Source organism: Psittacula echo (assembly GCF_963264785.1).
Source record: "Psittacula echo genome assembly, chromosome: 2".
Classification (NCBI taxonomy): domain Eukaryota; kingdom Metazoa; phylum Chordata; class Aves; order Psittaciformes; family Psittacidae; genus Psittacula; species Psittacula echo.
The window spans coordinates 112,151,394-112,176,463 of record NC_137737.1 but is presented as its reverse complement, the minus strand read 5'-3'; the positions used below and the strand labels follow the sequence as shown (position 1 = coordinate 112,176,463).

The window sequence follows — 25,070 nt, the reverse complement described above, 5'->3', positions numbered from 1 at the left end:
AGCAGAACTGCTGAAGTGTGCTGTGACTGTTCAGTTCACCACTGTGAAGATGGTACAGGGCATTTCTTGTGATACACATCTCAAGTCTTTTGAGCCAAGCAAGACTTGCCCATTAGCTGCCCTGCTTTGTAACATAACTGCAATACTGGTGGCCTTTCTGCTGTTGCTTTTTGAAGAGATCAAGTCATATTATGTGCTTTAATTTCTGTTCTGAAACCTTATGGTACCCTAGAAGAGATGAGTTAAAATGGGCTGCCTTGCACATACATGATTTGAGTGTGTTTGCTGCAGTGAGGGGTATGAAGGAAGTACTGGCTTTTGTGGCCAGTGAGGAGGTGAAAGGAAGCTGTGGAGCCTGTTAACCACAGAAGCAGCTTCTAGCAAGCTGACTTGTGCCATAAACGCAGCTTAACAAAATACAGCAAGAAGTTAAAATGCTGGAGGTCTGGTACTGTGCAGTGTGCTGTTGAGGCAGAAGCTTGAGTAACTGGGCCCCAAATTAAAGTGGTGTTCAGTAACAGCTGCAGGAGTGCCAGAAACAGTGTAGGAGAGGAGAAAGAAGAACAAACTTCTATGCCATGATGATCTGACAGTGTCATTACTCCCTACTGGGGGATACTTGCCAGTAGTGTGGCCTTGTAAGTGAACCTTATTTTACAGATAGTCCTCCACAGGAAAAGGCTTTATACACATGCAGGTGTAATCTGTGCACCTCTGTACTACGTAAGAGGAGAGAGGGGAGGAAAAAAAGAAAGAAGGTGCTAAACTTCAGTATTTCTACTCACAACCATCTTAGCAAGTGCTTGCAAGTAACTTCCTACAAATGGAATCAACTTTCTGGGCATTCAGATCAGGCTCCCAGCACTAATGGTGTAATGCAACACAGTGATGTTACAATAAGCTGTTCCTGCAGCCTGTGGGTGATGCTTCACCTACGCTGAGGGTAACAGGCACACTTGTTCTGAGTGAAGTGCATTGTAAAACAAAGCTGTAAAAAACAAGGGGCAGTCTAGATCCCTGGGAAATAATGTTTTCCTGTTTTCAGGACTGCAGTGCTTGTGGTGTTTACATGTCTTGCAAAAACTGTTACTGCTTATGCATGCCAAAATGATTGTTCACAACTGCTTTGAAGTAAAACTGTACCTGCCTTTTATATGTGATAGTCCAGGCTGCTTGGAGTGACAAAATACTGGTGTCAGTAATTCTACCTGGGAGGCATTTTAAGCTGTGTGGTGGTGAATGGGGAGATCCACCCACTGAAGATGACTTTAAATGCACTTACAAATTTCAATGCAAGAGAGCTCCTGCAATCACAACAATCACTTTGAACAATAAACTGCTGAAGAAGCAGCAAAGCAGTTCTGAACTTTTATAAAAGTGTGTTCTAGTAACTTCACTTACATGCTGTATGTTTCCTTGCAGATGGTTCCACCAAGGTCCCAATCCCTACACTGGTGCACAGGACTGGCTCTATTCTGGCAACTACTGGGACAGAAACTACTTTAACTTGCCTGATATTTATTAAAATGCAATAAGGAGCCTGTGACTGATACAAATAAGTCTTAATCTGTTTTAATGTTTTCCCTTGTTTTGCTTATCTCCTGAAAAAAAACTGACAAGTTATCAAGAAGATTATTAAGCATCTCTCCACAGTAAATCTGGTGGTACATGATCTGCAGTCCCATAGGTAGGGGAATAATTTTTCTGGCTGATGGTGGGTCCTGTGTGGACAGAGTCACCATGGTTTCAAGCTGCCCTGTTTGCCGAATACACCTATATTAGGTTGTGGTGTATGAGGAGTAGAACACCTTCGGCTGTTCTGTGAATACTTTATTTTGTAGAGAACATTGGCACAAGTAAAACTGGTGTTATTTATTGTGACATGGGAATGCTTAAAAGCACACAGAGGAACTGCAATATTCTGTTCTTAGGTGAAGAAGGAAGTGTCACTTTTGTAAAGATGTAATTTTTCATAAAGTTGACTTCTTTTACTAAAGTAACTCCCTTAATCCTGAGCTCTGGTCAGAGATTCCAGAAGCATTCTGGTCTCTGGAGCATTAATGCAGTTGTTTAAGCTGGTAGCATTACTCAGAGCTATTTATTCCATGTTTTGTGCAGTGTGTTCTGGATTTTGCTCTCCTGTTTTGCTACCAACCTTAAGGTTTAAGGAATTAAAAGCCATTCAAGTATCTACAGATTTGATTTGAACTGCACATTAGCAACAGGTTTGAAAAGAACCTGTTTCATGCACTAAAAGTTCTGGTGCCCAGCACCACTGTATAAAGACAAGAACCCCATCAGTCCAGGACGGTGGAATGTGGTGGGGAGGGACAGGACCTGTGTCTGTACTGTGCAAACTCCCTGCAAGGAAGTCTTGTGCATTTCAAAGGTAGTACAGCACCTCAGTGAGGCCTCCTGTGCACAGCTGCTTTACCCCTTTTCAGTGGGGTGCATTCAATCTTAGCATGTAAGTTTATACTGAACTGTGTACAGAGCTTCTAGAGGGCAAGCTGCTCTTTGTACAATATTTTAACTGCTGCCTGGAGGTTAGTGTTAATTGAATAATTTAATTGCTGGTAAATAAAGGCTTCAAAATTTCTTGCATCCAGTCTGAAGTGAGTGGTGTTGGACAGTGCTGATGCTTTCTGAGCAAGCCTACTCCAAAAGCTGCTGCAGTGAAGTTGCAGAGTGTGCATCCCTGCAGTTAGGTGGGTTGGGGATGGTTGGGGAACCAAGAGCATCCTCCTTGAACATGCAGGCTGCAGCTCTTGCTTTGATGGTGGACTGCTGAAACTGTTAATGAGGCAGGGAGCTGCTCTCTATTTTTAGGCTATGCACTACTAGGATTACCCAGGTAGTGATGCTGAGACATATTTGCATAGATAAGGGAAAGCCTTTTCTTTGGCAGCCTTTCGAGTGAGGGCCTAGTTCTCACAGTGACCCATATCTCTGAGGCTTATACATTGAAGAAGCTGGGCCACTGCTGTGAAATTCACACAAAGTTAACATTCAGGATGTGCCATGCTAGGAAAGTATAAAATGAATGAGAATGCTGTGTCAGTTGCTGGCTTTACTGGAGCATTTGCATGATGCATTACAGTGTAGACTCCATTCTTCCTGAAGTCCAAACAGCCTGTTTAAAAAAATAACATGGACTTAGTGCCCACAGGAAGGAGCAGCCAACCCACTTGGAACAGATGTCAACAAGATCTAACATGTGCACTGGAACCAAGCAAATTGTATTGGTACAGTAGTTTCTTAGAAGTCATCTCGACCCTGCATTGTATTGACATAGGTGCTTTCCATTTACTGACCACTCATGAAGCTGTAGAGCTGGAAGCTGAAACAGGAAGATGACACAAAGACCCACACTTTCTTACCTGACAAGGCATAAGCTTGCTCAGATGATTCCACTTGTGCTGTAGATTCCATTCTCTCAGAATGGCACAATAAATCACCTGCAGATGGGCCTAAGGTTGTAGCACTTGAGCCCTGCGTGTAATTGCTGCTCAGTCTTTAACAGAACAGGTCTACAAAGGGAACAGTTATTTTCTATGGAAACTGCTCTACATAAGGTGGAACCCCTGCATCCAGCATCAGCTCAACATCCCAACACTGATACAACCTCAGTGGCTGAGATAATCTCAGCTTTGCTGCAGGAAGGCACAACTTACAGTGTTATGAGCAGGTGACCATGGTGGTTCTTCCCACCTTCATTTACATCATTTGCTGCATCAGCAGCACCTTCTACTAGTGTTAATGCATTCTCTGAGGTCTGAGAGTCTTCACAAACAATCTACAGAGTGGTTGCCACATGCCTCACATAATAAAAAGAATCACTGCTATCTAGGACATGGGCAGCAAGCTGCATAGGCTCAGCAGGGATGTACACCAACAGTTCAGGTTCCTCAGGGGATGAAGCCACATCAGATCCAGGGTGGGATTTGCTTTCTGCAATGGAACTATCAATTGATGGGTGTTGAGTTCATTGGAGGTGTATTAAATACCATGTTCTTCAAGGAGCTGGTCTGCCTCTATGTCAGTACATTTGCCCCTCTGCTTGGGCTCTGCAGAAAGCAAAGTGTCTCTGTACTCTGATGTCTTCTCTTCCAGTTCCCTCTGCAGTGGGAGCATGGTCGGGGTGGCAGCAAACTAGGGAACCACGTGAATTCAAACCCATGCCCTGAATTCACCTTTTTAAAGATAAACCCCACCAAAGCACCCTGTGGTAAGTGTAATGTGTTCAGTCTTGGGTTACTTGACGCGACCCAACACTGCAGTGTGCGGAAAGCAGAACGGCTGAGTGACTGACATAACAGACTGCAAAATACACCTGAGAAGTAATGTTCCATGGTACCTCTGCCAGCAGCTCAGAGCAAACAGCTAGGGCCTGTAATCGTTTCAGCCACAGCAGTATGTGAAAAGAGCAACAAGATTATTCCTTAATACAGCTCTGTTCATACTGCAGAACTTTATGGTTGCAGGGGCAAAACCTGAAACAAACCTCAACAGCCCCAGGGACAGCATTTGCTTTCCAGTTCACGTTTTCAGTGGATACACACAAGATCATTTTCTGTTCCAATAAAACAACCCCCCAAAAAAGTAACTGCATAGTGCTGTACCTTCAAGGCTACCACTAAATGCATTTATGACAATCACAAAGGCAGGAAGATTGTAGGGGCAAGCTGTGATCAGAGGAGTCTGCTGCAGAATAAAAACTTATTCATCAACAGTGCTACAGTCTTCATCAAAGTTGTAAAACCATCATCTACCTACCTGATGTTGCACTGCTGGATGTCTGCATCTCTTAAAATCCCCAGGCAAATTCCAGCAGCACTGAAAATTTAAGACTCAACTCTCATTGCTGCTAAAGTATTCAGACTATCTACAGGAACTTTCTTTAATAAGTAACATATCCTGAAGAGGTCATCCAGAATTAGCAGAGTATTATACCACTTTCAGTTTGGTTCACTGGGAAGTATGTTATTGGTAAACTTACCACAAAACACTTCTTCCATAAAAGAATCCTTAAAAAGCAATTTCTCATTAAGAAAACTTCCCACACGACAGCTCATCAGTCCTGGAGGGTGAAAATGTAGACCATAATATTAAAAAGTTCATATGCTATGGACTTACGAAATTAGTAAGAATTGCTTTCCTACAGAAAGAATAATATGTACTTCAAGAATAAGTATGAGGACGAGAAAATATATCACTTCTGGAGTTGTGACAGTAATCTGAAGTGTAGATTTCTGTATGGAAAATATATGGAAGCAACAGGACTTCATAAAGCCATTCAACATACCTGGGTACGGAGGCAGTTAGAGACCATCCTCAATGAACACAGATGTAGAAGGTAACTTGTAAATTTGCTTCTCCTGAAGACTGTCAAAATTCTAGGTCTGCAAAGCTTTGTATAGCAAAAGCCTCAAAGATGTTTAAGTACAGATATCATAAACCACAGAAAAAGTTATTATCACAGGTAACAGAAGTATGAACCTGCTTAAACAGGCTTCAGCCTCTAACACAAAAGTGTGTCTGTCAAACTTAGGAGCTATCAGGAAAAACACATCTGGTGCCAAACTGAAGAGCCAGTTGGCTTATGAACAGCTTGCCCAACTGAAGGCAATCACCTTGTCCTACCGTGCTTTGCCCCACCTGCAGAAGTGATGGCTTCCAGGCAACATTAGAGTCTTAGAAATGGGACAGAAGTTCAGCAAATCGAAGTCCCAAGTAAGCTGTATTTTTCTGCCAAAACCAGGCTCAGATCATTCATTAACTCTTCCTTAGATAGTTCACAACAGGTTAATGAATCACACTGCTTGGTGACACATGGGGCATGCTCAGTTTTCAGTTTTTAACTTGGAATCTCTTTCAAAGCTTCAGATAAATAGACAGGAGAGGAGGACTTGCATTGTTCACAAGCACCATCTTTGTTTCTACCTGCCAGAGACTGCAGTAGAATTCTAAGTGGGAGGTTGTATTCATATACAAAAAATCTCCATTAAAAACTTCCTGCTTTTCATACCAAAGGTACAAAATAATGTTTTTATTTAAAGTGTCTTTATGTGTTTCTCTCTGTATTTGTCAGTACAAAGTCAAGACCTTTGCTACAAGTGGGGACCTTTTCAATACAGTAAACATAATGCTTTTAGTGAAAGACTGGGAGGCATTTGTTATGTAAATGGTTTTGCTCTGTGAAGCCTGACAATCTCTCTCTCCCTCTTCCCCTCTCAAACATTCAACTCAACCAAACTGCTTTTCTCTCTTAGCCTCTTCACCTGGGAGCCCTTCTGGGCATCTCCTATATGTAAGCACAGCTTGCCAAAAAATGACAAAAAAAAGTGCCAAAGATGAGTCAGCCCTGCTGAGCTTAACAGATTACTTGATGGGGAAAAGTCACACTAAAGATAAACAGCATTCTGGAAAAAGCAGCAATGAAAAAGTTAGGGGTAACAGTAGGACAACTGTACATGAACTCCCTGTGGCTGAAACACACTGGTGGGTAGAACACAGAGGCTAAATAGGTCATGAAAACCTCTGGTGACCAAGCAAAGGTTCTGAGCAGAAGCAAAGAGGCAAGATTCAGCTCTAATATGCACCTACCCTGGTACCCTACCCTGAGTCCAGTTTAGGGGCCCAAACATACATTAAAAAAAGTGGTCAAAACTAGAAATAATTCAGTATTTAATGCTGGAAAGCCTGTCTCAAGCTGAATTTCTTACTGCCTCAAAAGAAACAGTAGTTTCGGTTGCTTTAATACTACTTGTTTGGGATTGGGCAATTTTCCATGAAAGTGATTGCTGTCACTGTTAGTATTTTGTAATGAAGACCGGAAAGGGAATTTTGAGAGTTGTTTATGGGCTCCCCTGCTATGACTCCACTGTGAGGTTCAACTGGACCTTCATAACACCATGGATAGCCCTGCACCAGCCGAACACTTGCTCCCATTCAAACCTCAAACAGTTACACAGCAATTTTTAAATGCTAGTAGGATCAGTTGTTGGAAAGACAATCCCATTGCTGTAAACTGAAAAGCAAATCAATGCAACATTTGGGGTTTTATGTAAGAACAAAGCGTAAGTAGATTATGAAATGAGCATTCAAAGTCAGAGAGAAGAAATTAAAGTGCTTGCTTTACAGTAAATCAGAAACATTTTTCAAAGGTGTAGGAATACAACAAATACAATTGTGTGTGGTTCTTTTTCTTTAATGAAGAACAAGTAAATTTGATGTCTTAAAAACACATCCTAAATCTTGTTCAGTCTATGGCTGATCTCAACATGACACATGTAACTCACTTTCTAAACCAGGAGACTATAATTATACTGGAAGAACAAATGCTGAGGTAATTGCTGACTAGAAAACTTTGTTACAGAGTCACTTGACATCGCGGTTTTCCCAATGCTTGTTATCATTTTGTTCAGGAGGCCACCAATTAAGAGACAAACTTGAGGAGCCAGGGAACAAAACTCATGTCCACGTTTCTTTTCGGTTTACCCAGAAATATAAAAGTGCAAGTTCTGTAAATTAACAACATTTACAGTACATCACATTAAATATGCCACCTTGTGACATCTAAAAACTAGTTATTTGAAATGAGTCATACTGAGATAAAAACTGCATCAACATCAACAAAAATACCTGACCCAGTAAAGATAAGTTTTAACATATTAGCTATCAAGATGCATATTCCATTATTGCTATTAGACCATGCCTCCGAGTTTCAAAGTATAAAAACTTAGCAGTTTACACAAAATACTGTTGAAATTTCTCTCATCACAGGCACAATCTAACATATAAAATAAATTTTGACATTGTAAATGTAGGAGATTCTCCTACAAGGGGAGGAAAAAAAACAACACAGAAACAGTTCCATTTCAGTGATGATTCACTAAATCCACAGAAAAGCTGCAATTTGCACAGACTTAAACTGTTGTACGACTATATAGTGTCTTTACATACCCACTTCTGGCCTGGTGGGAACAGGCGGCCTTTTAGTATATTTACTACAACTTGCTAGCTACCTCTGAGTATGCAGACCTTAGATATCCCAACACAAATCACATGCAGGTGCTTTGTGTCCTGAACAGCCTAAACTCACATTATACTTAAGCAGTGCATTTAAAAGGAATTTTGTCTGTAGCTGTATCCTTTCTAACTGTGTCTCTGATTGCAAAACATTAAAAGTCAGATAGGACAAAATAGGATTTCAAGTACATTAAAGCCCATTTTTAAAATCATTACTGAATTCCAAGTAGTCACTATATATAAACAATATATTGTTTTCTAGTCAGTACTTACTTGGATTGACCAAATAAGGTTGAACACTCATTTATGACTCAGTATTACTGTCAAAGTCGAATAAAAAAACCCCAGTGCACCATCTGTAGCACATCTAGATTATAGAAAAATAAAACTGCTTTTGTAAGAGTTAAGAGACTCTCCTCTCTTTCTGGAACTGTAACAGAAGCAATTAACTGCTCTAGGAATGCCTTTCATAGCAGGAACTGTGTATTTCTAGAGAAAAAACAGAAGTGTCTCAACCATTTCATCCAGCCCACCAAATAGGATATTACTTTTCTCCTCCATATCAGTCTTGCTTTAGATGCAACCTCAAAAGCAAATCAATGAAGGTTAGGTGTGGGCAAGGTCTAAAACTTTGGCAACATATTTTACAAAAAGGGAAAAAGAAAAAAGTTTAAGCTAAGGAATTGTTTAAAGCAACCTGACCAAAGTAAATATAAGGCTTTTGGATAACTACTTCCAAGAATATCCATTTTTCTTAACTTTGCAAAAGATCATAATTCTACTAACTTTCTGGTCAGATTTCCATTCAAGCTTCTTTAAAAAAATATTTACCTTCCTAGAACATGATATTAACTGAATATAAAACATAAGGAGATACTACATATTACAAAGGTAAAAAGAAAAAAGCTACAAATGAGCACACAGATGGCCAAGCATTAAGAATTAAATAGTCATGATAAAAAATCCAAGCTCTCTGAGGTATTTCAGTATCTTAACACCACAGGTTTGGAACACCACAGGTCTACCACATAGAGACCTCGTATTTTCTCATGAGACCCCAACTTGGAGTACTGTGTGCAGTTCTGGTGTCCTCAACATAAAAAGGACATGGAACTGTTGGAACAAGTCCAGAGGAGGCCACGAGGATGATCAGGGGACTGGAGCACCTCCCATATGAAGACAGGCTGAGAAGGTTGGGGCTGTTCAGCCTGGAGAAGAGAAGGCTGCGTGGAGACCTCATAGCAGCCTTCCAGTATCTGAAGGGGGCCTACAAGGATGCTGGATAGGGAATCTTCATCAGGGACTGTAGCAATAGGACAAGGTGTAATGAGTTCAAACTTACATAGGGAAAGTTCAGGTTAGATATAAGGAGCAAGTTCTTTACTGTGAGGGTGGTGAGGCACTGGAACAGATTACCCATAGAAGCTGTGGATGCCCCATTCCTGGAAGTATTCAAGCCAGGTCGGATGGGGCTTTGAACAACCTGGTCTAGTGGAAGGTGTCCCTGCCTGTGACGCAGGGGTTGGAACTGCATGATCTTAAGGTCCCTTCCAACCCTAACTATGATTCTATAATATGGTAGTATTGGTGTAACTATCAAAGTAGATTTTGGGGTTTGTGTTTTGTTTGGGGGTTTTTGTACCTTTAAGAGGTCACTGCTATAAAGATTCAGCAGCTTGAATGAAAAACAAGTAAAACTACTGTATCTGTCCCATACATTTTAATGCAATATTCAGAATATTAAAAGCAGAACTAAGAACTGCCCATACCATAATTGCATGTCAAACAAAATATTTGGCTGGAATGTACCAGAAGCAGGGATCCTAAATACTGGCATCATTTATATCACAATTATGAGCTGGATTGGGAGGAAGGAATGAAGAATGGAAAGGGATGTGAAGTTTAAAATTCACAGATTAGTCACCATGAAGTCACTGGCATAAGCCACTAAAACTTAGCAAGATCTGCTTTTTGTGGCTGAACAGTTTTTGTCCTTTTTTGTACTGGCTAACAGTTGAGGAAAAAAATAAAGTGTTCTGATCATTCCCAACTTCAACATTTACACCAATTATTTTTATTGTATTATTCCAATGAAACCAGAAGTGCTCCCCTTTCATTTTAGATCTAGATCTATTTTAAAAGGTAAAAATCACACCAGCCAATATTGTTGAAATAAATCATGTGTGCTTATTTAGGCTAACCCACAATGTTACAAGCAACTGCGTTCAGCTTGGTTTGAACAAAATAAAACCTGAAGAGTTAAAAACACAAGGTCACTTAACCTTCTTCCTGGTTGATTTACTTTTAGTTAAAATTGTCATGTTTTCCTAAGCCATACCAACCCTGACCATACTAGGAAAGTGTCTCTGGCACAAGTGGCTTTCAGAAGAAAAGCTGGTCTTCCCAACAGCTTTTTCTTCTGCTTCATCTTAAAGTGCAGAAACTGTGGGAAAGCATAACATGATTTCCTGTCCATCACTGTGGAACTACTTCCCTTAGAGAGGCTAAAGCTGCGTGTATGCGGACGTGCAATCTGTTCTCAAAGTCATAGCCAGTAAATTCCTCCTGGGGGGTGAAAAAAAAGAAAAGCATGTAACTATTCACCTCCTTCACTGCCAGACATGAAGATAATTTTACTACTAATGCTTAAGAAGTCATGTTACAAAAGAGACTGAAGAAAAGAGGTGAACTGGAGACTGCATGTTGCCATTACCAAAAGCAACAGAATTATTACAGAAATTCCAAGTTGGTGAAGAGACCAGAAAGCTTCAATTTCCAACATGCTGTTTGGATCCCATGTACTTGAACAGCACCTGAAAAGTTCTGCAAGTCCAAAAGCTCTAGAAAATCCCAACATGCCCAAGGCAGGAACCAGTTGGAAGAGACAAGGAGTGGAGAGTTGTCATTTTCAAACTTTCTGCAGTCAAATCTTAGTTGAAATACTTGGTAAGGTTCTAACACTCCAGGAGAGGTCACTAATGAGGGCTCTCCTGGAGTGCCCTCATGTGCTATGACTGACCTAGAAATATGTACCTACATAACATACCTAAATCTATATTTTATACATTAATGTATATCTACATGATAGTGTTGTGTTGTAGATTATAGGCAAGGGACACCAACACTCAACATCCACACACCCTGCCCCATACTCCTAAAAACACAATCTCCCAAATACCCTCATTTCAGAAAGATACATTTGAAAGTGTCTTAGTTTTTACCTTGGCTTGGAGAAGTAAGGTTTTGCCTCTTGGCACAGTCTACAAAAAGACAAACATTCCATTAGAAATGCATTGCAAATGTTACAGAATATAAAACTTAAGCATGAGGCCTGGTCAGTCTGGAATAGTATCTCTATCTTGAAAACAAGGTATCGAGCAAACAAAACCCTCTCAATCCTCAAATTCAGAAACTAGAAATACTAATGAAGCACCCAAGAAATGCAGTATTACATGGTTTTAGTCTTCTACAGAAAATAAGATTAAAGCTTTAAATGCAAGTTACTACTGGCGATGGTGAGCCAGTAGTACAGATAAATGACTAACCGATCAACAAGTAGTTTTTGTTTCTTAAACAAACTTCAAGCCATTTCTTTAAAAAAACAAGCTACTGGATTTTGAGCATTAACGTGCTTTAGAAATCTCAATTTCAAGCTCTTATGGAAAAAAAAAATATATTTTCAGATTACTATTTACTGCTGAAAAGCTCATGTTTCATGTCTTCTCATACAATAACTTTTTATTCTAAGCCTTACAAACAAATAATCAGCTGCCTAAATACAGGACAAAAAAATAGGTTCTTATTCAAATATATCCAAGTATAAACATATATTGGTTAAATTCAGTGTTGAAATAAATAAGACATTTACAAGAAAAAAAATCTGTGAACTTCTTGACATAACCATATTAAAATCTTAAAGAACTTGATTAGAATTAAGTTTAAAATAACAGAGATGTTTCATTTACCACATTATCTGAATCCTGTAACTACAATAATTTTAACATGAAGTAAATTTAACAGCATACGTTTCACACTAAAATGCATGTTCATATCAATACATGTTGTTCAGGTCTTTAATATGCTCAGCCTCTCAGGTAAATGTGATTTATAAAATCCTATTCCCTTCTGTTTCTTAGCCATTACAGACCTCTCACATGACACCTCAGATAGTAAATGGAATTTTCTATAAACAGCATCCACTCACCACTGATTCTAGATCTTGTTTTCCCCATCCCACTTTATTCAAGTCAAGCATCATTTACCTCCTCATTATCCAAGCGCCACAAGAGGGAGTTTCCTGCATGCACTTCACATACTAAGCTCTACCATAGCTCCTAGGTACAGCTACAAGCAGAGGCTTCCTCAGTCCTCAACACCCTACATGAACCACATTACCACGTTCTCTTACTGTGTGCAGTACTACATGTACAGCAGGGTGGAAGGAAGGGCGGCTCCTACATTCTCAAAGTCTTCAGATAACCCACCACACAGTTTTGAGACACTTAATCAAATTTAAATATGAACACTGGAAAAACAGGCAGCAGGAACATTATTGGACTCAGAGCTTCCCCACCCAGGCTTCAAGGCCCTGTTCTAAGCTTTAGGGAAGCAGGGTTTTCCAAAAGAAAAAATATTTTTAAAAGCATTTTCTAGTTTTGTCCTCTGTCATGATAATGATTTCTATTGAAAGACTTCCCTTTCCTTCCCTCTCTAAGGGGAAGATTCAGCCCAGATGATTAAATCTTACAAGATTAACAGCAACTGAAACCACAATCTTAACACAAGACACTGTAAGCCCAACTACTTCATACACTACACAAAGTGATGGGTGGGTTCAGGTCATTACCCTGTAACTGCTTCCCCTAACTTAAAACGCAATTCAGTTTCTTTATGGTAGCTATAAAACAAATTTGTAAAACTTAATACACATTATCATCTATAAACTTTAATAGTTTGTAGAGTGGTATGTTGATTCCCCAACCTCATTTTAAGAGTTTAAAAATAGGTTATTACCTCTGGATTGTCTAACAGAAGACAACCAAGTTCATAGCAAGCATATGGCTGGACATATAAGTTGTTTTGACGGCACAGCTCATCTTTAGCAGCTCGCTGAAAGAACTATAAAAATTAAGGGAAAAAAAGCCCAAAAGATTGCAGTAATACATTAAAATAGACTGTTTGATACTAAAAAAAACCCTCAAAAACCAAACAGAAGTACCATTCATTCAACTTTAAGTACTAGGTATCAGCTCAAGGTTAAAATGAGAACACATTAAAAATTTCCAATGACAGAGATTCTTTAAGCAAGGACCCAGACATTTTTACCAATGCTACTGTATCAAGGCAGTAAATTCAAACAAACAATTCTAAGTAATATATTGACTGTTTCAAGACTACTTCAGCTTCATACTGAAAAATATTGGCTCCAACAAGGATCCTTAACAAGTACCTGGATTACTTGAAATATGCTTGAAAGAAGCAGGAAAAAAAAGGGGGGGGGGGTAATTTTTGAGCCAGCATCAGCTCCCTTGTTGCTTCTGTGAATTGCATTTTATTATGGGGAGCAGGGAAAAAAAAAAAAAAAAGGTTGAATTTTCTTTGTTGAATAAACTAAATCCAGCAGAGCAAGGCTTTTTCCTTTGTTCTTTCCAGCTTCCCCTGAACTCTTGCTCCTAAGGAGCCACTTTAGCTGCCATGTTCATTGGCCAGTTGGAATTCACAAAACAGAATGATCAATAGCACTGCAAACTAATGGCTTGTCTAACACACTTACTCAACAATATTCAACAGAATAGCTCATAAAATAGGATTAACGGTGGAAATTATCATTTAACAACTTACCTGAACAGCATCTTCAGAATTTCCTAAGCATTTATGTATGGCACCAAGAAGCAAATTCCTCAAACCAACAGCCGATGTATCATCAACATCCTGACAAGCTTAATGAAAATATTCCAGTAAACAAACAAGATGGATTGAAATCCTTCCTTAGACAAGAATTGTGGTCTACAGTGCCTTTAAGTCTGATGATTAAAATTAACCGGAAAAAGGAGATGCCAGTAAACTTAATATAAATCAAAGTCATTTGGTTCATTTTAAATACAACCAATTCTCTATGAACCACATCAAGCAATCTGTCACTTGTGAGTATAATTCTTGACCAGAATGAATGGGCTGATGTCAAATGCAGTTGGTGCTCTTCTCACAAGAAGAGAATCCACTTCTCTACCAATCTTTGAAATACACACTAAAAGGTAAAGTTAAGATACAACTACCTCTTTCTAGGGTTATGGGAAACTGGTTTGTCCCAGATATTGGAAGGAAAATACACGGTCCAAGTTACAAGGAGCACAGGGCAAGAAGTTCAGACAAAGCTGAACTGAACTTGTTCTGAACTGAAGCCAGTTCAAAAATCTGTACTGGACTTAAAACCCCAGACTAGGATAGTTTGGCATCACAATTCTCAGTGCTGATGAAAGGATAAGGCTTATCTGTCACAACTTAGCTGGTCCACAGTCTAGGGAGAGACTGTGCCTCAGCTGAGGAGTAGTGCTCCATTTCCAGGAAGAACGGAATCATCACGCACATAACAGTCTCTAGATGAATTTGGCTCCATCTTGATCAAGCTTATTGGCACCAGCTTTGTTAAACCCAGGCTAGTCCCATGAGGAGTCATTTGCACTTGTCTGCACTGTCACCTCTCAGAAAGTACTGGGAGACCTGCAGGGCTCTTCATCCCATCAGAAGGGGCTGAACTGCCGTGCCTGGAGCAGTAGAACTCCTTTAACTTCACATTTAGCCTCATCTCAAACCCCACCAGATCTTAACTAGCTCTGCATTCACAACACAGTTAATCCACAACCCAAATAAACTACCTATGAACAACTAAGAGTTGGCTGCGTGAAGTATTTGGACATTACACAATACATAACACTGTCAACTCCTGGCTTGTCTTGCAAGTCTCAAGTTACTTATCATTTCACTTACACAGATACATGTGGATACAAACTAATTCCTTTAAGTCAACTTTTACCTCTGAGGAAAAGCCTGGAAACTCCTCCCTGCACATTACACTGCCATTGCTCCAGAGAAGAGGAAGCAAAATAAAATCCCGTATCATCTCATCATTCTTAAGATACACATGTGGCACAGCAATAACGCTCTCATTGCGCAGAAAATCTTCAACCAAGGATCACTGATGCAGACACATTTGTCAGTGTCATACAAGAAGGGTATCTCTGAATTGTAGTCTGTACTGCTATTTCACATTAAAAGGTGAACCAGTGGCTAGAAGCTTATACAAGGAGGACCTGCACTGCTTCTGAGTGTGTGGGAGAGAAGTACATCCTCTTTACAACCTCTAAAGCTGATTGTTCTGAAGGCAAATGACAAACAGAAAAAATTAAATTTATTTTTACCTTACTAAATCTAATTTTAAAGCCTCCACCATTATCCTTGGGACTTGAAAACTAGGGATCTGAATATAACCCTTGGCCATCAAATTTAAATGGAGAAATTATCTTAAATTAAAACCGGACCAAAACCTCGCTACTAGGCCTGACTCTCAACTTAAAGACTGGTAGTTTTGTAGCTTAACATGAAATCCCCAAAATTTCATTACAGAAAAAAAAAAAAAAAAAAAAAAAAAAAAAAATATCTTGGTGGCAGAGGTTTTTGTTTTATTTTCCCAATGAGCAGATAACAACCTGAAACTCAGGCTTCGGAATGTTTACAGAATGTAAACATGAAATATAAACCAGACTGACTGCAGGATGGAGGGTGGAATATGGAAAACTTCACAATCAATACAGCTATCATAAGCTTCATGTGACAGACATCCAAAGACATCTGGAGACTAAGAAAAAGCCAACCACAAAATGCTCCTTTAACCACTAAGATGGTTCCAGCAGCCAAGATAAACAGAACCCTTATGTCATAGACGACCTCACAAGCTACATATTTCCTCTTAGAAGAAAACTGATGCAGAAATGAATTGGCAGGAGTTTTATTTTTCAGCTAGGTTTAAATAAGTTAGATTTTGCTTAATGACTTTGAACAATAACTATGATACTATTGTTTCATTTTAAACAATGGGCAAATGCAACTGATTAAAAAACAACTACATGCAGCAGGCAGTAAAACTTCTCCCAAAACTTACAAAAATGGTAAAAATGAAGTATTAGCTGAATCTTAAAATGAGCTGTTACTCTTTTTTTACTCAAACTGTTTTGCTATGACATATGCACAGAGGTTCCAGCTTTCATGCTACAACGATCAGCTACTCCACACAACAGAAGAAAATGATACATCTCATCAAAAAAACTAAATAGAGAAATCAATCATCCATATTATACCTTGGCTCATGTGCTGTAGGTTCGAGAGGGAACAGTTTGGCAGGGCTTTCCACAAGTACAATACTTCAATAGATGCCAGGACACATAGTTCTTTGGTTGGAATTTGCTTTCTAAATCTATCTGCCTGTAAAGTGGGGAGAAAGAGGGGAGAGAGATCTGTCATCTGTCCTTTTATAGGGAACATAATATTCACAAACAATATATCACAAACAGTAATTCTGTTCCATCAAAGCATCCAACAATTTATCCAACAATTTTATGAAAATAAGGTCAGTGGAAACTTAAAAACTTTGGGACTGAAAAGCAAAATCTTTCAATTAATTTAAGGGCTTACGTACTGATCAAAATTAAGGCCTTCTTGTACGCAGCCTGATTTGTTTTATTGTATTTCACAGTTCCAAGTATACACTGACTGGATGCTGAAAGAGTAAGATCTGCAAGACCATCAGTTGGGAGGTATTTGCTAGACAATTCCTAGCTTTCAAAAAGAACTAAGGCTTTGACAAGCAAGACAAGATAAAAATGGCTAAGAAAGGCAAAGACAGAAGGAAATGTCCAAAGCAACTACAGCATTATGTATTTTTATCTTTAATAATTACTTTAGTTCAAAGCAAATTGCTAATTCACATTTCCTTTGCTAGGTCCTTAAAATATATGATACTATTATTTTTCCACAGATGTAACAGAGCAAGAAAACAAATACATCCTTCAAAAATAAATACTGGTGAAGAATCCAATAAAATTATCGAGTGTAATTACTGTACTGAAATAAGTCAGCCTATGCTAAAAACCAAACCTTTTTCACTGAAAACTGTTCAATCTGATTGTTTTTCCTTTTGAAAAGCTTCTGAACTTCCTTGAACACATTCTGAGCACCATTGACATCACCAGTGGCTCCTTGACATACTAAAGAACACAAACAAAAAATGTGTTAACACTACTGGGATATGAAACAGGAAACAAAGATCAGATATTATACAGACACAGGAAAACACACACTCACTTCCAAAAAGGATCCAGCCCTGAGATTTGACAAACATGCAAATCCAACTCTCCCAAGTACCCCCTGTGATCATTAACAAGTCAGCACTTTTTTATATCCATTAAAAGAACTAACACCCCCCCAATCTCTAAGGATTTATTTATTAAATCTTTGTAATACAGTTATATGACCTGTAACTACACTGACAATCGCAACTACTATCCACACTGGGGGGGAAATGTATGCACATGCATGTATATGCATGTATATGCAAGTGTACATTTATAAAACCCCCAAAATTAAGTAAGTCTGGCATAAAAGTGCATAAGCAGCAGGCAGTGTGGGAGACACTATGTGCATTAGTAAATACCCCAAAACGAGTGCAAAAACCTTATCACATCACTGATTTATCACTTATCCAACACATTGATTATACTCACCTGCTGTTAAATAAGCATAGTAGCACTGGGACCACCTGGATTCATTTTTAAGCCTTTCAAAGGATTCAAATGCATCTTTGAAATTCATCTCTATCATGCTGCACCAACCTAAAAGCAAAATTAATTTAACTTCAGAGAAAGCACAGTAATTCAAATTTGGTGTCAGTGTTACGGCAACATACTGCCTGCCACAAGCGCTGGAGCTATTTCAACATTTGTAACAGTAACCGGAAAAGTTAAACCCAAAACAAATCAATGAAACACTTAAAGCCTGGTTTAAATTTACTGGGAGATGTTGAATTATAACATTGCATATAAAGCAATGAATCCACTTCAGAGCAACAACTAATCTATACAGACACCAAAGATTCTTTTTTATTTATTTATTTAAATACCACATTTCGCAGGATGCTGAAACTTACAAAGCTACCACTTGCTCCCTTGTTCTTCCCCACTGTGAAAAGATCTCTTAACAAAACACATTTAAAGCTTGAAGCAACATTATCTTCATCACTTTAAAGACTTGTATGCAAATTGAGAACATATTGCTATTGACAGAAGGAAATGAACACGGAATATAGGTCCTGAAAGCTGTGAAGCTTCTCTAGACCGATCTGGGTTTTGGCACAGATCTCGTGATTCTACAGACAAATCAGATTAATTAATTTCTCTTTCTAAATAATATTCTGGAGGTGAACAGTTTGCCCTTGATTCTACTTGTTGAATTCTACTTGCCTAAACAAGACAGAATCATTACCACAGTCCATCCAAGACAAGAGACAGTATTGTAAAACCTTTTTCAAAATCCTAATAAAAATAATCTAATTTTTTTATTGAAGTTGCTAGCCTAGACTTGAAAGTGACTGTAAACATATCCAACTTACCTATTTCATATAAGCAGACATGTTGAATCTCCCTTTGGTCTGTTGCAAGTTCCAAAGCGGTATGAAATGAGGTCAAGGCACTATTGATTTGACACTGAAAGTGAAATAAATAAATTTTAAAAATTTAAATTTAAAAAATATATATTTAAAAAAATTAAATTAAAAAATAATTAAAAAAAACCACCCCAAACTCAGATGTCTGAAATTGGGTGGATACTTCAATGTTGATAAAACATTCAGGTTTCTATTAATAAGCATTTTAAAATAACTGTAGTTAAAAATATTAATATTGAAGTGTCTCAGACTACAGACTCTGATTTGATAAGGGAGTCACAACATCCCATTGAAAGGAAAACCTCCAAATTCATTTCAGACTCCATATTATTTTAAATTAGCTAAAATCCACCACAGAGCTAACAGTTTGGAAAACAGCCAATATTAATTTAATATACCAACTCCACACTGCAACTCCTTTGGCAAAATTCCCTTCTGCTAGCTCTCTCGACCTGATCACTGCTGAATGGATGTCTGGGCAAATTATGACAAAGTCTTTATTTACAATAATAAATGAGCATCTTAAAGAGATCCAATAATGAGCAGATTTTTCCATGTATTTTGTATTCATGATAGGAAACATAATACAAAAGCCAAATTATAAGAGACAAGGGAAATAAGAAATACTAATACAAAGCAACTCAGCTTTCTATTTAAATGAAACTTTAGATAAGAATGCAATGTGTGTGCTTGCAAGGTTCTAATAATGAGTTCCACCATGTACAGCAGTAAAAATTTAAGACATACAGTATGGAACCTGCACTCTGAAAGTCATATGAGAAGTGCAGAACACTACAGAGTTTAAAAAGGCTGGGAGAGGGACAGTAGAAAAGTTTAATACTGTAATAATGATCACCAATAATTTACAGATCAAATTTACAATTTCAAGATCATCTCTCAACCTTAAAAAGCAGTGGCTGTATTCCTTCTATTTGCTATTATGTTTGAAATTGGTTTTATGCAGTAAACTTTTGAGTAATTTCATTTCTACACTTATGAGTCATTCCACCTTTAAAAGTCATATTTTTAGCATTTGCTATTTTTCCCAGTCTAGGATGGGACTTCGCTATAATAATCATCATAAAGGGAGTTTTATTAGTTTCATACACAGACACACTATTTATCCTGCTTTAACAATGTTCCCATATTTATTCTCACATACAATTATAATAATTTATATAACAGAAAAAACTTTAAGCCAAATTCTGCTGGCTAAGCATGTAGGTGAAAGAAACCCTTGAAAAAGTAAACCTGTCATCATACACAAGCATAACTGAATTCAATACTTCCTGCAAAAATATGCAGCACCGTATCTTTTTTTGATGACTAGAAAAAGGGAAATATAACCCCCATTTTCAAGAAGGGGAAAATGGATGACCCGGGGAATTACAGATCAGTCACGCTCACCTCCGTGCCTGGCAAAACCTTGGAGCAGATTCTCCTGGGAGGCACGCTAAGGCACATGAAAAACAACAAAGTGCTTGGTGACAGTCAGCATGGCTTCACTAAGGGGAAATCCTGCCTGACCAATTTGGTGGCCTTCTCTGATGGGGCTACGAAACTGATGGACAGGGGCAGAGCAGTTGACGTCATCTACCTGGACTTGTGCAAAGCGTTCGACACTGTCCCACACAACATCCTTGTCTCTAAATTGGAGAGACATCAATTTGATGGGTGGACCACTCAGTGGATAAAGAACTGGCTGGATGGCCACATGCAAAGAGTTGTGGTCAATGGCTCAATGTCCGGCTGGAGACCGGTAACGAGTGGTGTCCCTCAGGGATCGGTGTTGGGACCAGACTTGTTCAACATCTTTGTCGGTGACATGGACAGTGGGATTGAGTGCGCCCTCAGCAAGTTTGCCAATGACACCAAGCTGTGTGGTTCGGTTGACACACTGGAGGGAAGGAATGCCATCCAGAGGGACCTCGACACGCTTGTGAGGTGGGCTGATGCCAACCTGATGAAGTTTAACCATGCCAAGTGCAAGGTCCTACACCTGGGTCGAAGCAATCCCAGGCACAGCTACAGGTTGGGCAGAGAAGAGATTCAGAGCAGCCCTGCAGAGAAGGACTTGGGGTTTTGGTTGATGAGAAAATGAACATGATCTGGCAGTGTGCGCTCGCAGCCCAGAAAGCCAACCGTATCCTGGGCTGCATCAAAAGCAGCGTGACCTGCAGGTTGAAGGAAGTGATCCTGCCCCTCTACTCTGCTCTCGTGAGACCTCACTTGGAGTATTGTGTGCAGTTCTGGTGTCCTCAACAGAAAAAGGACATGGAACTGTTGGAACAAGTCCAGAGGAGGGCCACGAGGATGATCAGGGGACTGGAGCACCTCCCGTATGGAGACAGGCTGAGAAAGTTGGGGCTGTTCAGCCTGGAGAAGAGAAGGCTGCGTGGAGACATCATAGCAGCCTTCCAGTATCTGAAGGGGGCCTACAAGGATGCTGGGGATGCACTATTCATCAGGGACTGTAGTGACAGGACAAGGGGTAACGGGTTCAAACTTAAACAGGGGAAGTTTTGATTGGATATAAGGAAGAAATTCTTTACTGAGAGGGTGGTGAGGCACTGGAATGGGTTGCCCAGGGAGGTTGTGAATGCTCCATCCTTGGCGGTGTTCAAGGCCAGGTTGGATGAGGCCTTGGGTGGCATGGTTTAGTGTGAGGTGTCCCTGCCCATGGCAGGGAGGTTGGAACTAGATGATCTCAAGGTCCTTTCCAACCCTAACTATTCTATGATTCTATGATCTTAAGACCACACAAACACACACAGAGCTTTAGAGTGATTTTATGAGATTTTGTTATTTGTCTCATCAGGGAAAACTGTTTTAGTTGCTAAGAAACAATTTAACCATAAATCATATAGATTGCCTCAAGAGAGTAGAACTGCCAGGAAAGGGATTCACAGCTGTACCAATATAAACATTGTGAAAATGTGTAAATAGTGATTAGACTAAGATGCTTGTTGGCATGACAGAAGAATAGACTATACAAAAAGACAGGCAAGTTGTATTTGCCCCCAGAGTAACCAGGGAGCCTGAGCAATGTACACCTTGTTTACTTTTGTAGCTGCACATTCTCTCCACTACATATTACCCCACTGATGCTACAACGCGCAACATGACTACCTCGAACCTGTTACAATCCCCGTCTTACAGATACAATAGAACAGTTCCGTAAACCTGATTTGAATGCTTCTGAGAGGGAAAAGAAAACAAAAAATCTAAATATTTAGTCCTCTGTGAAGATACTTTGCCTTCTAAACAACTTAACAATTTGAATATGTATTTCACTTATTTGTAGGGCACGTTATTCCACACAATGACTAATGGCAATTACATCACTGTCTGCAATGCCATACACCAGCCTGGGGCAGCACATGAAATACTGACCATCTAGTATTATGCAAGTCTGGTTAGTTGACTATCCAAGCTTCTATAATTTAATTCTCTGACTAAATCTCTCAAGTGTTTTGACATCTGCTTAAGTTTTCCTTAAGCATCAAGCTCAGTAACTACATTTCAGAGATATTCCTTAATAATTAAAGTTTCAATCATCTTCAGGGCCTGTGACATGCCGCAATATGAATTTCCACTCCGAGTGTTAATCCTTAAAATGAATTACCACCAGTTTACTGTTTCAGAGAATAAGCAGAATTATAGTCCCAAGAGTTCGCATGTATAACATCATGGCTGACACTTGAAAATTATGTTCTTGAGATTTAAACATACATACGTACAAATATATATATATACACACACAAGCATAATTCCTTCAACAGGCATCACCTGTGCCTCTCTTGGACATAATACAAAGACAAAAACACAGTTAATCCATAAAACGTACAATATACAGAACTACATAGCCATAAAGAGGATTATTAAAGCTAGTGTCGGAACTTTAGTCTTACATTTCATGACTTCAAATTAAAACCAAAACTAAGCGTCTAGGGAGTTTACTGAGCGAAGGCAGCTTCCTGAGCCAACACACGTTTCACCCCAGAGTTCTGAAATCTCAGGGCACTTTCCCTCTCCCAGGTCCTCTCTATTCTTGACCAGCACTATGAAGGCTTTTAAGAAGTCATGCTCAGTTTTAAGGGGAAACCAGCAAACTATATCTAAAAGGGGACAATGTGCATTGGGAGATACCATGGGAATTTCAGTCTGTATTTTCTATTCTTTAACACGCATATGCCCCAGACACCCCCTCACCCTTTTTTCCTTAGACATACCAGAAAAATCAAAATAGAGTAAAACTAGGATTCTGTCCTTTATAGCAGAGAACAAACAACTAGAGAGGCCCACACAACTGCTGAAAATAAACTCTGACATTCATTACACAAGCTCTGAAAGTTTCTTTACTTAACACATCACTTGAGACTTGATAGCAGAAAATTCATGTAAGACTCTTCAATGCTTATTATTACTCTTGCTCTCAGACTACTTTTCTGTGCCACATCTCCCACTCCTAAATAAGAATGATACCAGTGATGCTGAGATGCCTACAAAAGGCAACTGAAATACAGGAGTACTTGTCAGCATTACATTTAAGCCTGCAACACTACTGCACATTTTTACCAGCCTGCAAATCGAACAGTGTATGCCCAAAGGTATCACTGGTGTTTTGCTCGTCAGCTGGAGTACTCGGTACTTTTCCCTCCAGACTCTTAACATATGCTTATACCAACTGACCTCTATACACCAAGCCTCAGAACTCAGGTTTTTTGTCCCAGCCCTAGAGACATGTTGTTGTTTATATATACACATCTGGAGTCTGCTCCCAATCCAAGAAAAGTAACCTTGCCCAGTTCATGATTTTGCCAAACCCTACTTTTGCTTTATACCCCTACCACTCTCCATATGAAGCTATCAATCTATTTAACTTATCTGAGAAGGACGAATTGTATCGTTAAAAGAATTAGGTAAAGATTTTTTTTTAATTATGCTGATTAGGAAAAAAAAAAAAAAAGGAAGAAGAAAGCAAAACTGCAAGCTGAAAAGCAGAAATAGGTAAGAATTCAGAACACCACCTTTTACTTCTGCCACTATATGCCCATCTTTCACTACTGGCCACAATACCACACTTGAATAGTCTAAGTCACAAGTAAATTGGTATTTATTAATATAATTATAATATTAGACAATGCAAATTTAGCAAATGGATGGTGATATTTTTATTTTCACATTAATAAGAAACGCCTAAGGGTACAGCCAGAAAGTCTGAATTTCAGAACAGTGAGTTTCAGCAGCTATTATACTAATCACATTCTAAGTACCCTTTAGGCACAAGTACAAAACATTATTCTCACTTGGTTTTAATAGCTTAAGCTTACATGAAACATCATTATCAGCTTCAGTGGAAAGTATTTCAAAAACAGAAATACTTGAGGCTGGAATACATAGTATACCATCCTGTATACATCATGAGGGCAATGGAATACATAGTATGCCATCAAAAGGAGCGTGACCAGCAGGTTGAAGGAAGTGATCCTGCCCCTCTACTCTGCTCTCGTGAGACCTCACTTGGAGTATTGTGTGCAGTTCTGGTGTCCTCAACATAAAAAGGACATGGAACTGTTGGAACAAGTCCAGAGGAGGGCCACGAGGATGATCAGGGGACTGGAGCACCTCCCGTATGAAGACAGGCTGAGAAAGTTGGGGCTGTTCAGCCTGGAGAAGAGAAGGCTGCGTGAAGACATCATAGCAGCCTTCCAGTATCTGAAGGGGGCCTACAAGGATGCTGGGGACGGACTATTCATCACGGACTGTAGTGACAGGACAAGGGGTAACGGGTTCAAACTTAAACAGGGGAAGTTTTGATTGGATATAAGGAAGAAATTCTTTACTGAGAGGGTGGTGAGGCACTGGAATGGGTTGCCCAGGGAGGTTGTGAGTGCTCCATCCTTGGCGGTGTTCAAGGCCAGGTTGGATGAGGCCTTGGGTGGCATGGTTTAGTGTGAGGTGTTCCTGTCCATGGCAGCGGGGTTGGAATTAGATGATCTTAAGGTCCTTTCCAACCCTAACTATTCTATGATTCTATGTGGTCCTTTCCAAGCCTAACTATTCTACAATTCTATGTCAAGCATATAAGTATGCCCATAAAAACAGCCTAAGTGTAAAAGTCATGAAAAATACTACTTTTAATATGCAGTCTCTTAACTTACTCTTTGAATAAGAGAGACGTGATCAGCCGACTAGTGCAACCCTTAACTTTTTGGTGCACTTTTACTTCCAGCTTTCCCAAATCATCCTGCTCTCCTTTCCCTTAACTCATTCATTTCAACAGTCTCCAAACGCTTTCAGACTTCATTTCTCAATCACATGA

The 25,070-nt window shown here is 39.3% G+C and overlaps 2 protein-coding genes across 6 annotated transcripts in view; one reads left to right on the top strand and one right to left on the bottom strand.

The window, feature by feature from the left end:
- Nucleotides 1-2,604, top strand: part of OSBPL1A (oxysterol binding protein like 1A) — an 82,240-nt gene extending 79,636 nt beyond the window's left edge. For all 4 annotated transcript variants that reach the window (XM_080609812.1, XM_080609813.1, XM_080609811.1 and 1 more), the window contains one exon: nucleotides 1,423-2,604. In XM_080609812.1, the coding sequence (XP_080465938.1) occupies nucleotides 1,423-1,525 (103 nt within the window). In that variant the 3' untranslated portion in view covers nucleotides 1,526-2,604. The remainder of the gene's footprint in view (nucleotides 1-1,422) is intronic.
- Nucleotides 2,605-10,506: 7,902 nt separating this feature from the next.
- TTC39C (tetratricopeptide repeat domain 39C) overlaps nucleotides 10,507-25,070 on the bottom strand; it is a gene marked incomplete at both ends in the record, with an annotated part of 36,689 nt that continues 22,125 nt past the window's right edge. For both annotated transcript variants that reach the window (XM_080611113.1, XM_080611114.1), the window contains 8 exons: nucleotides 10,507-10,596; nucleotides 11,253-11,291; nucleotides 13,045-13,149; nucleotides 13,873-13,970; nucleotides 16,386-16,509; nucleotides 17,182-17,291; nucleotides 17,808-17,915; nucleotides 18,692-18,785. In XM_080611113.1, coding sequence (XP_080467239.1) covers nucleotides 10,507-10,596; nucleotides 11,253-11,291; nucleotides 13,045-13,149; nucleotides 13,873-13,970; nucleotides 16,386-16,509; nucleotides 17,182-17,291; nucleotides 17,808-17,915; nucleotides 18,692-18,785 — 768 coding nt within the window. The remainder of the gene's footprint in view (nucleotides 10,597-11,252; nucleotides 11,292-13,044; nucleotides 13,150-13,872; nucleotides 13,971-16,385; nucleotides 16,510-17,181; nucleotides 17,292-17,807; nucleotides 17,916-18,691; nucleotides 18,786-25,070) is intronic.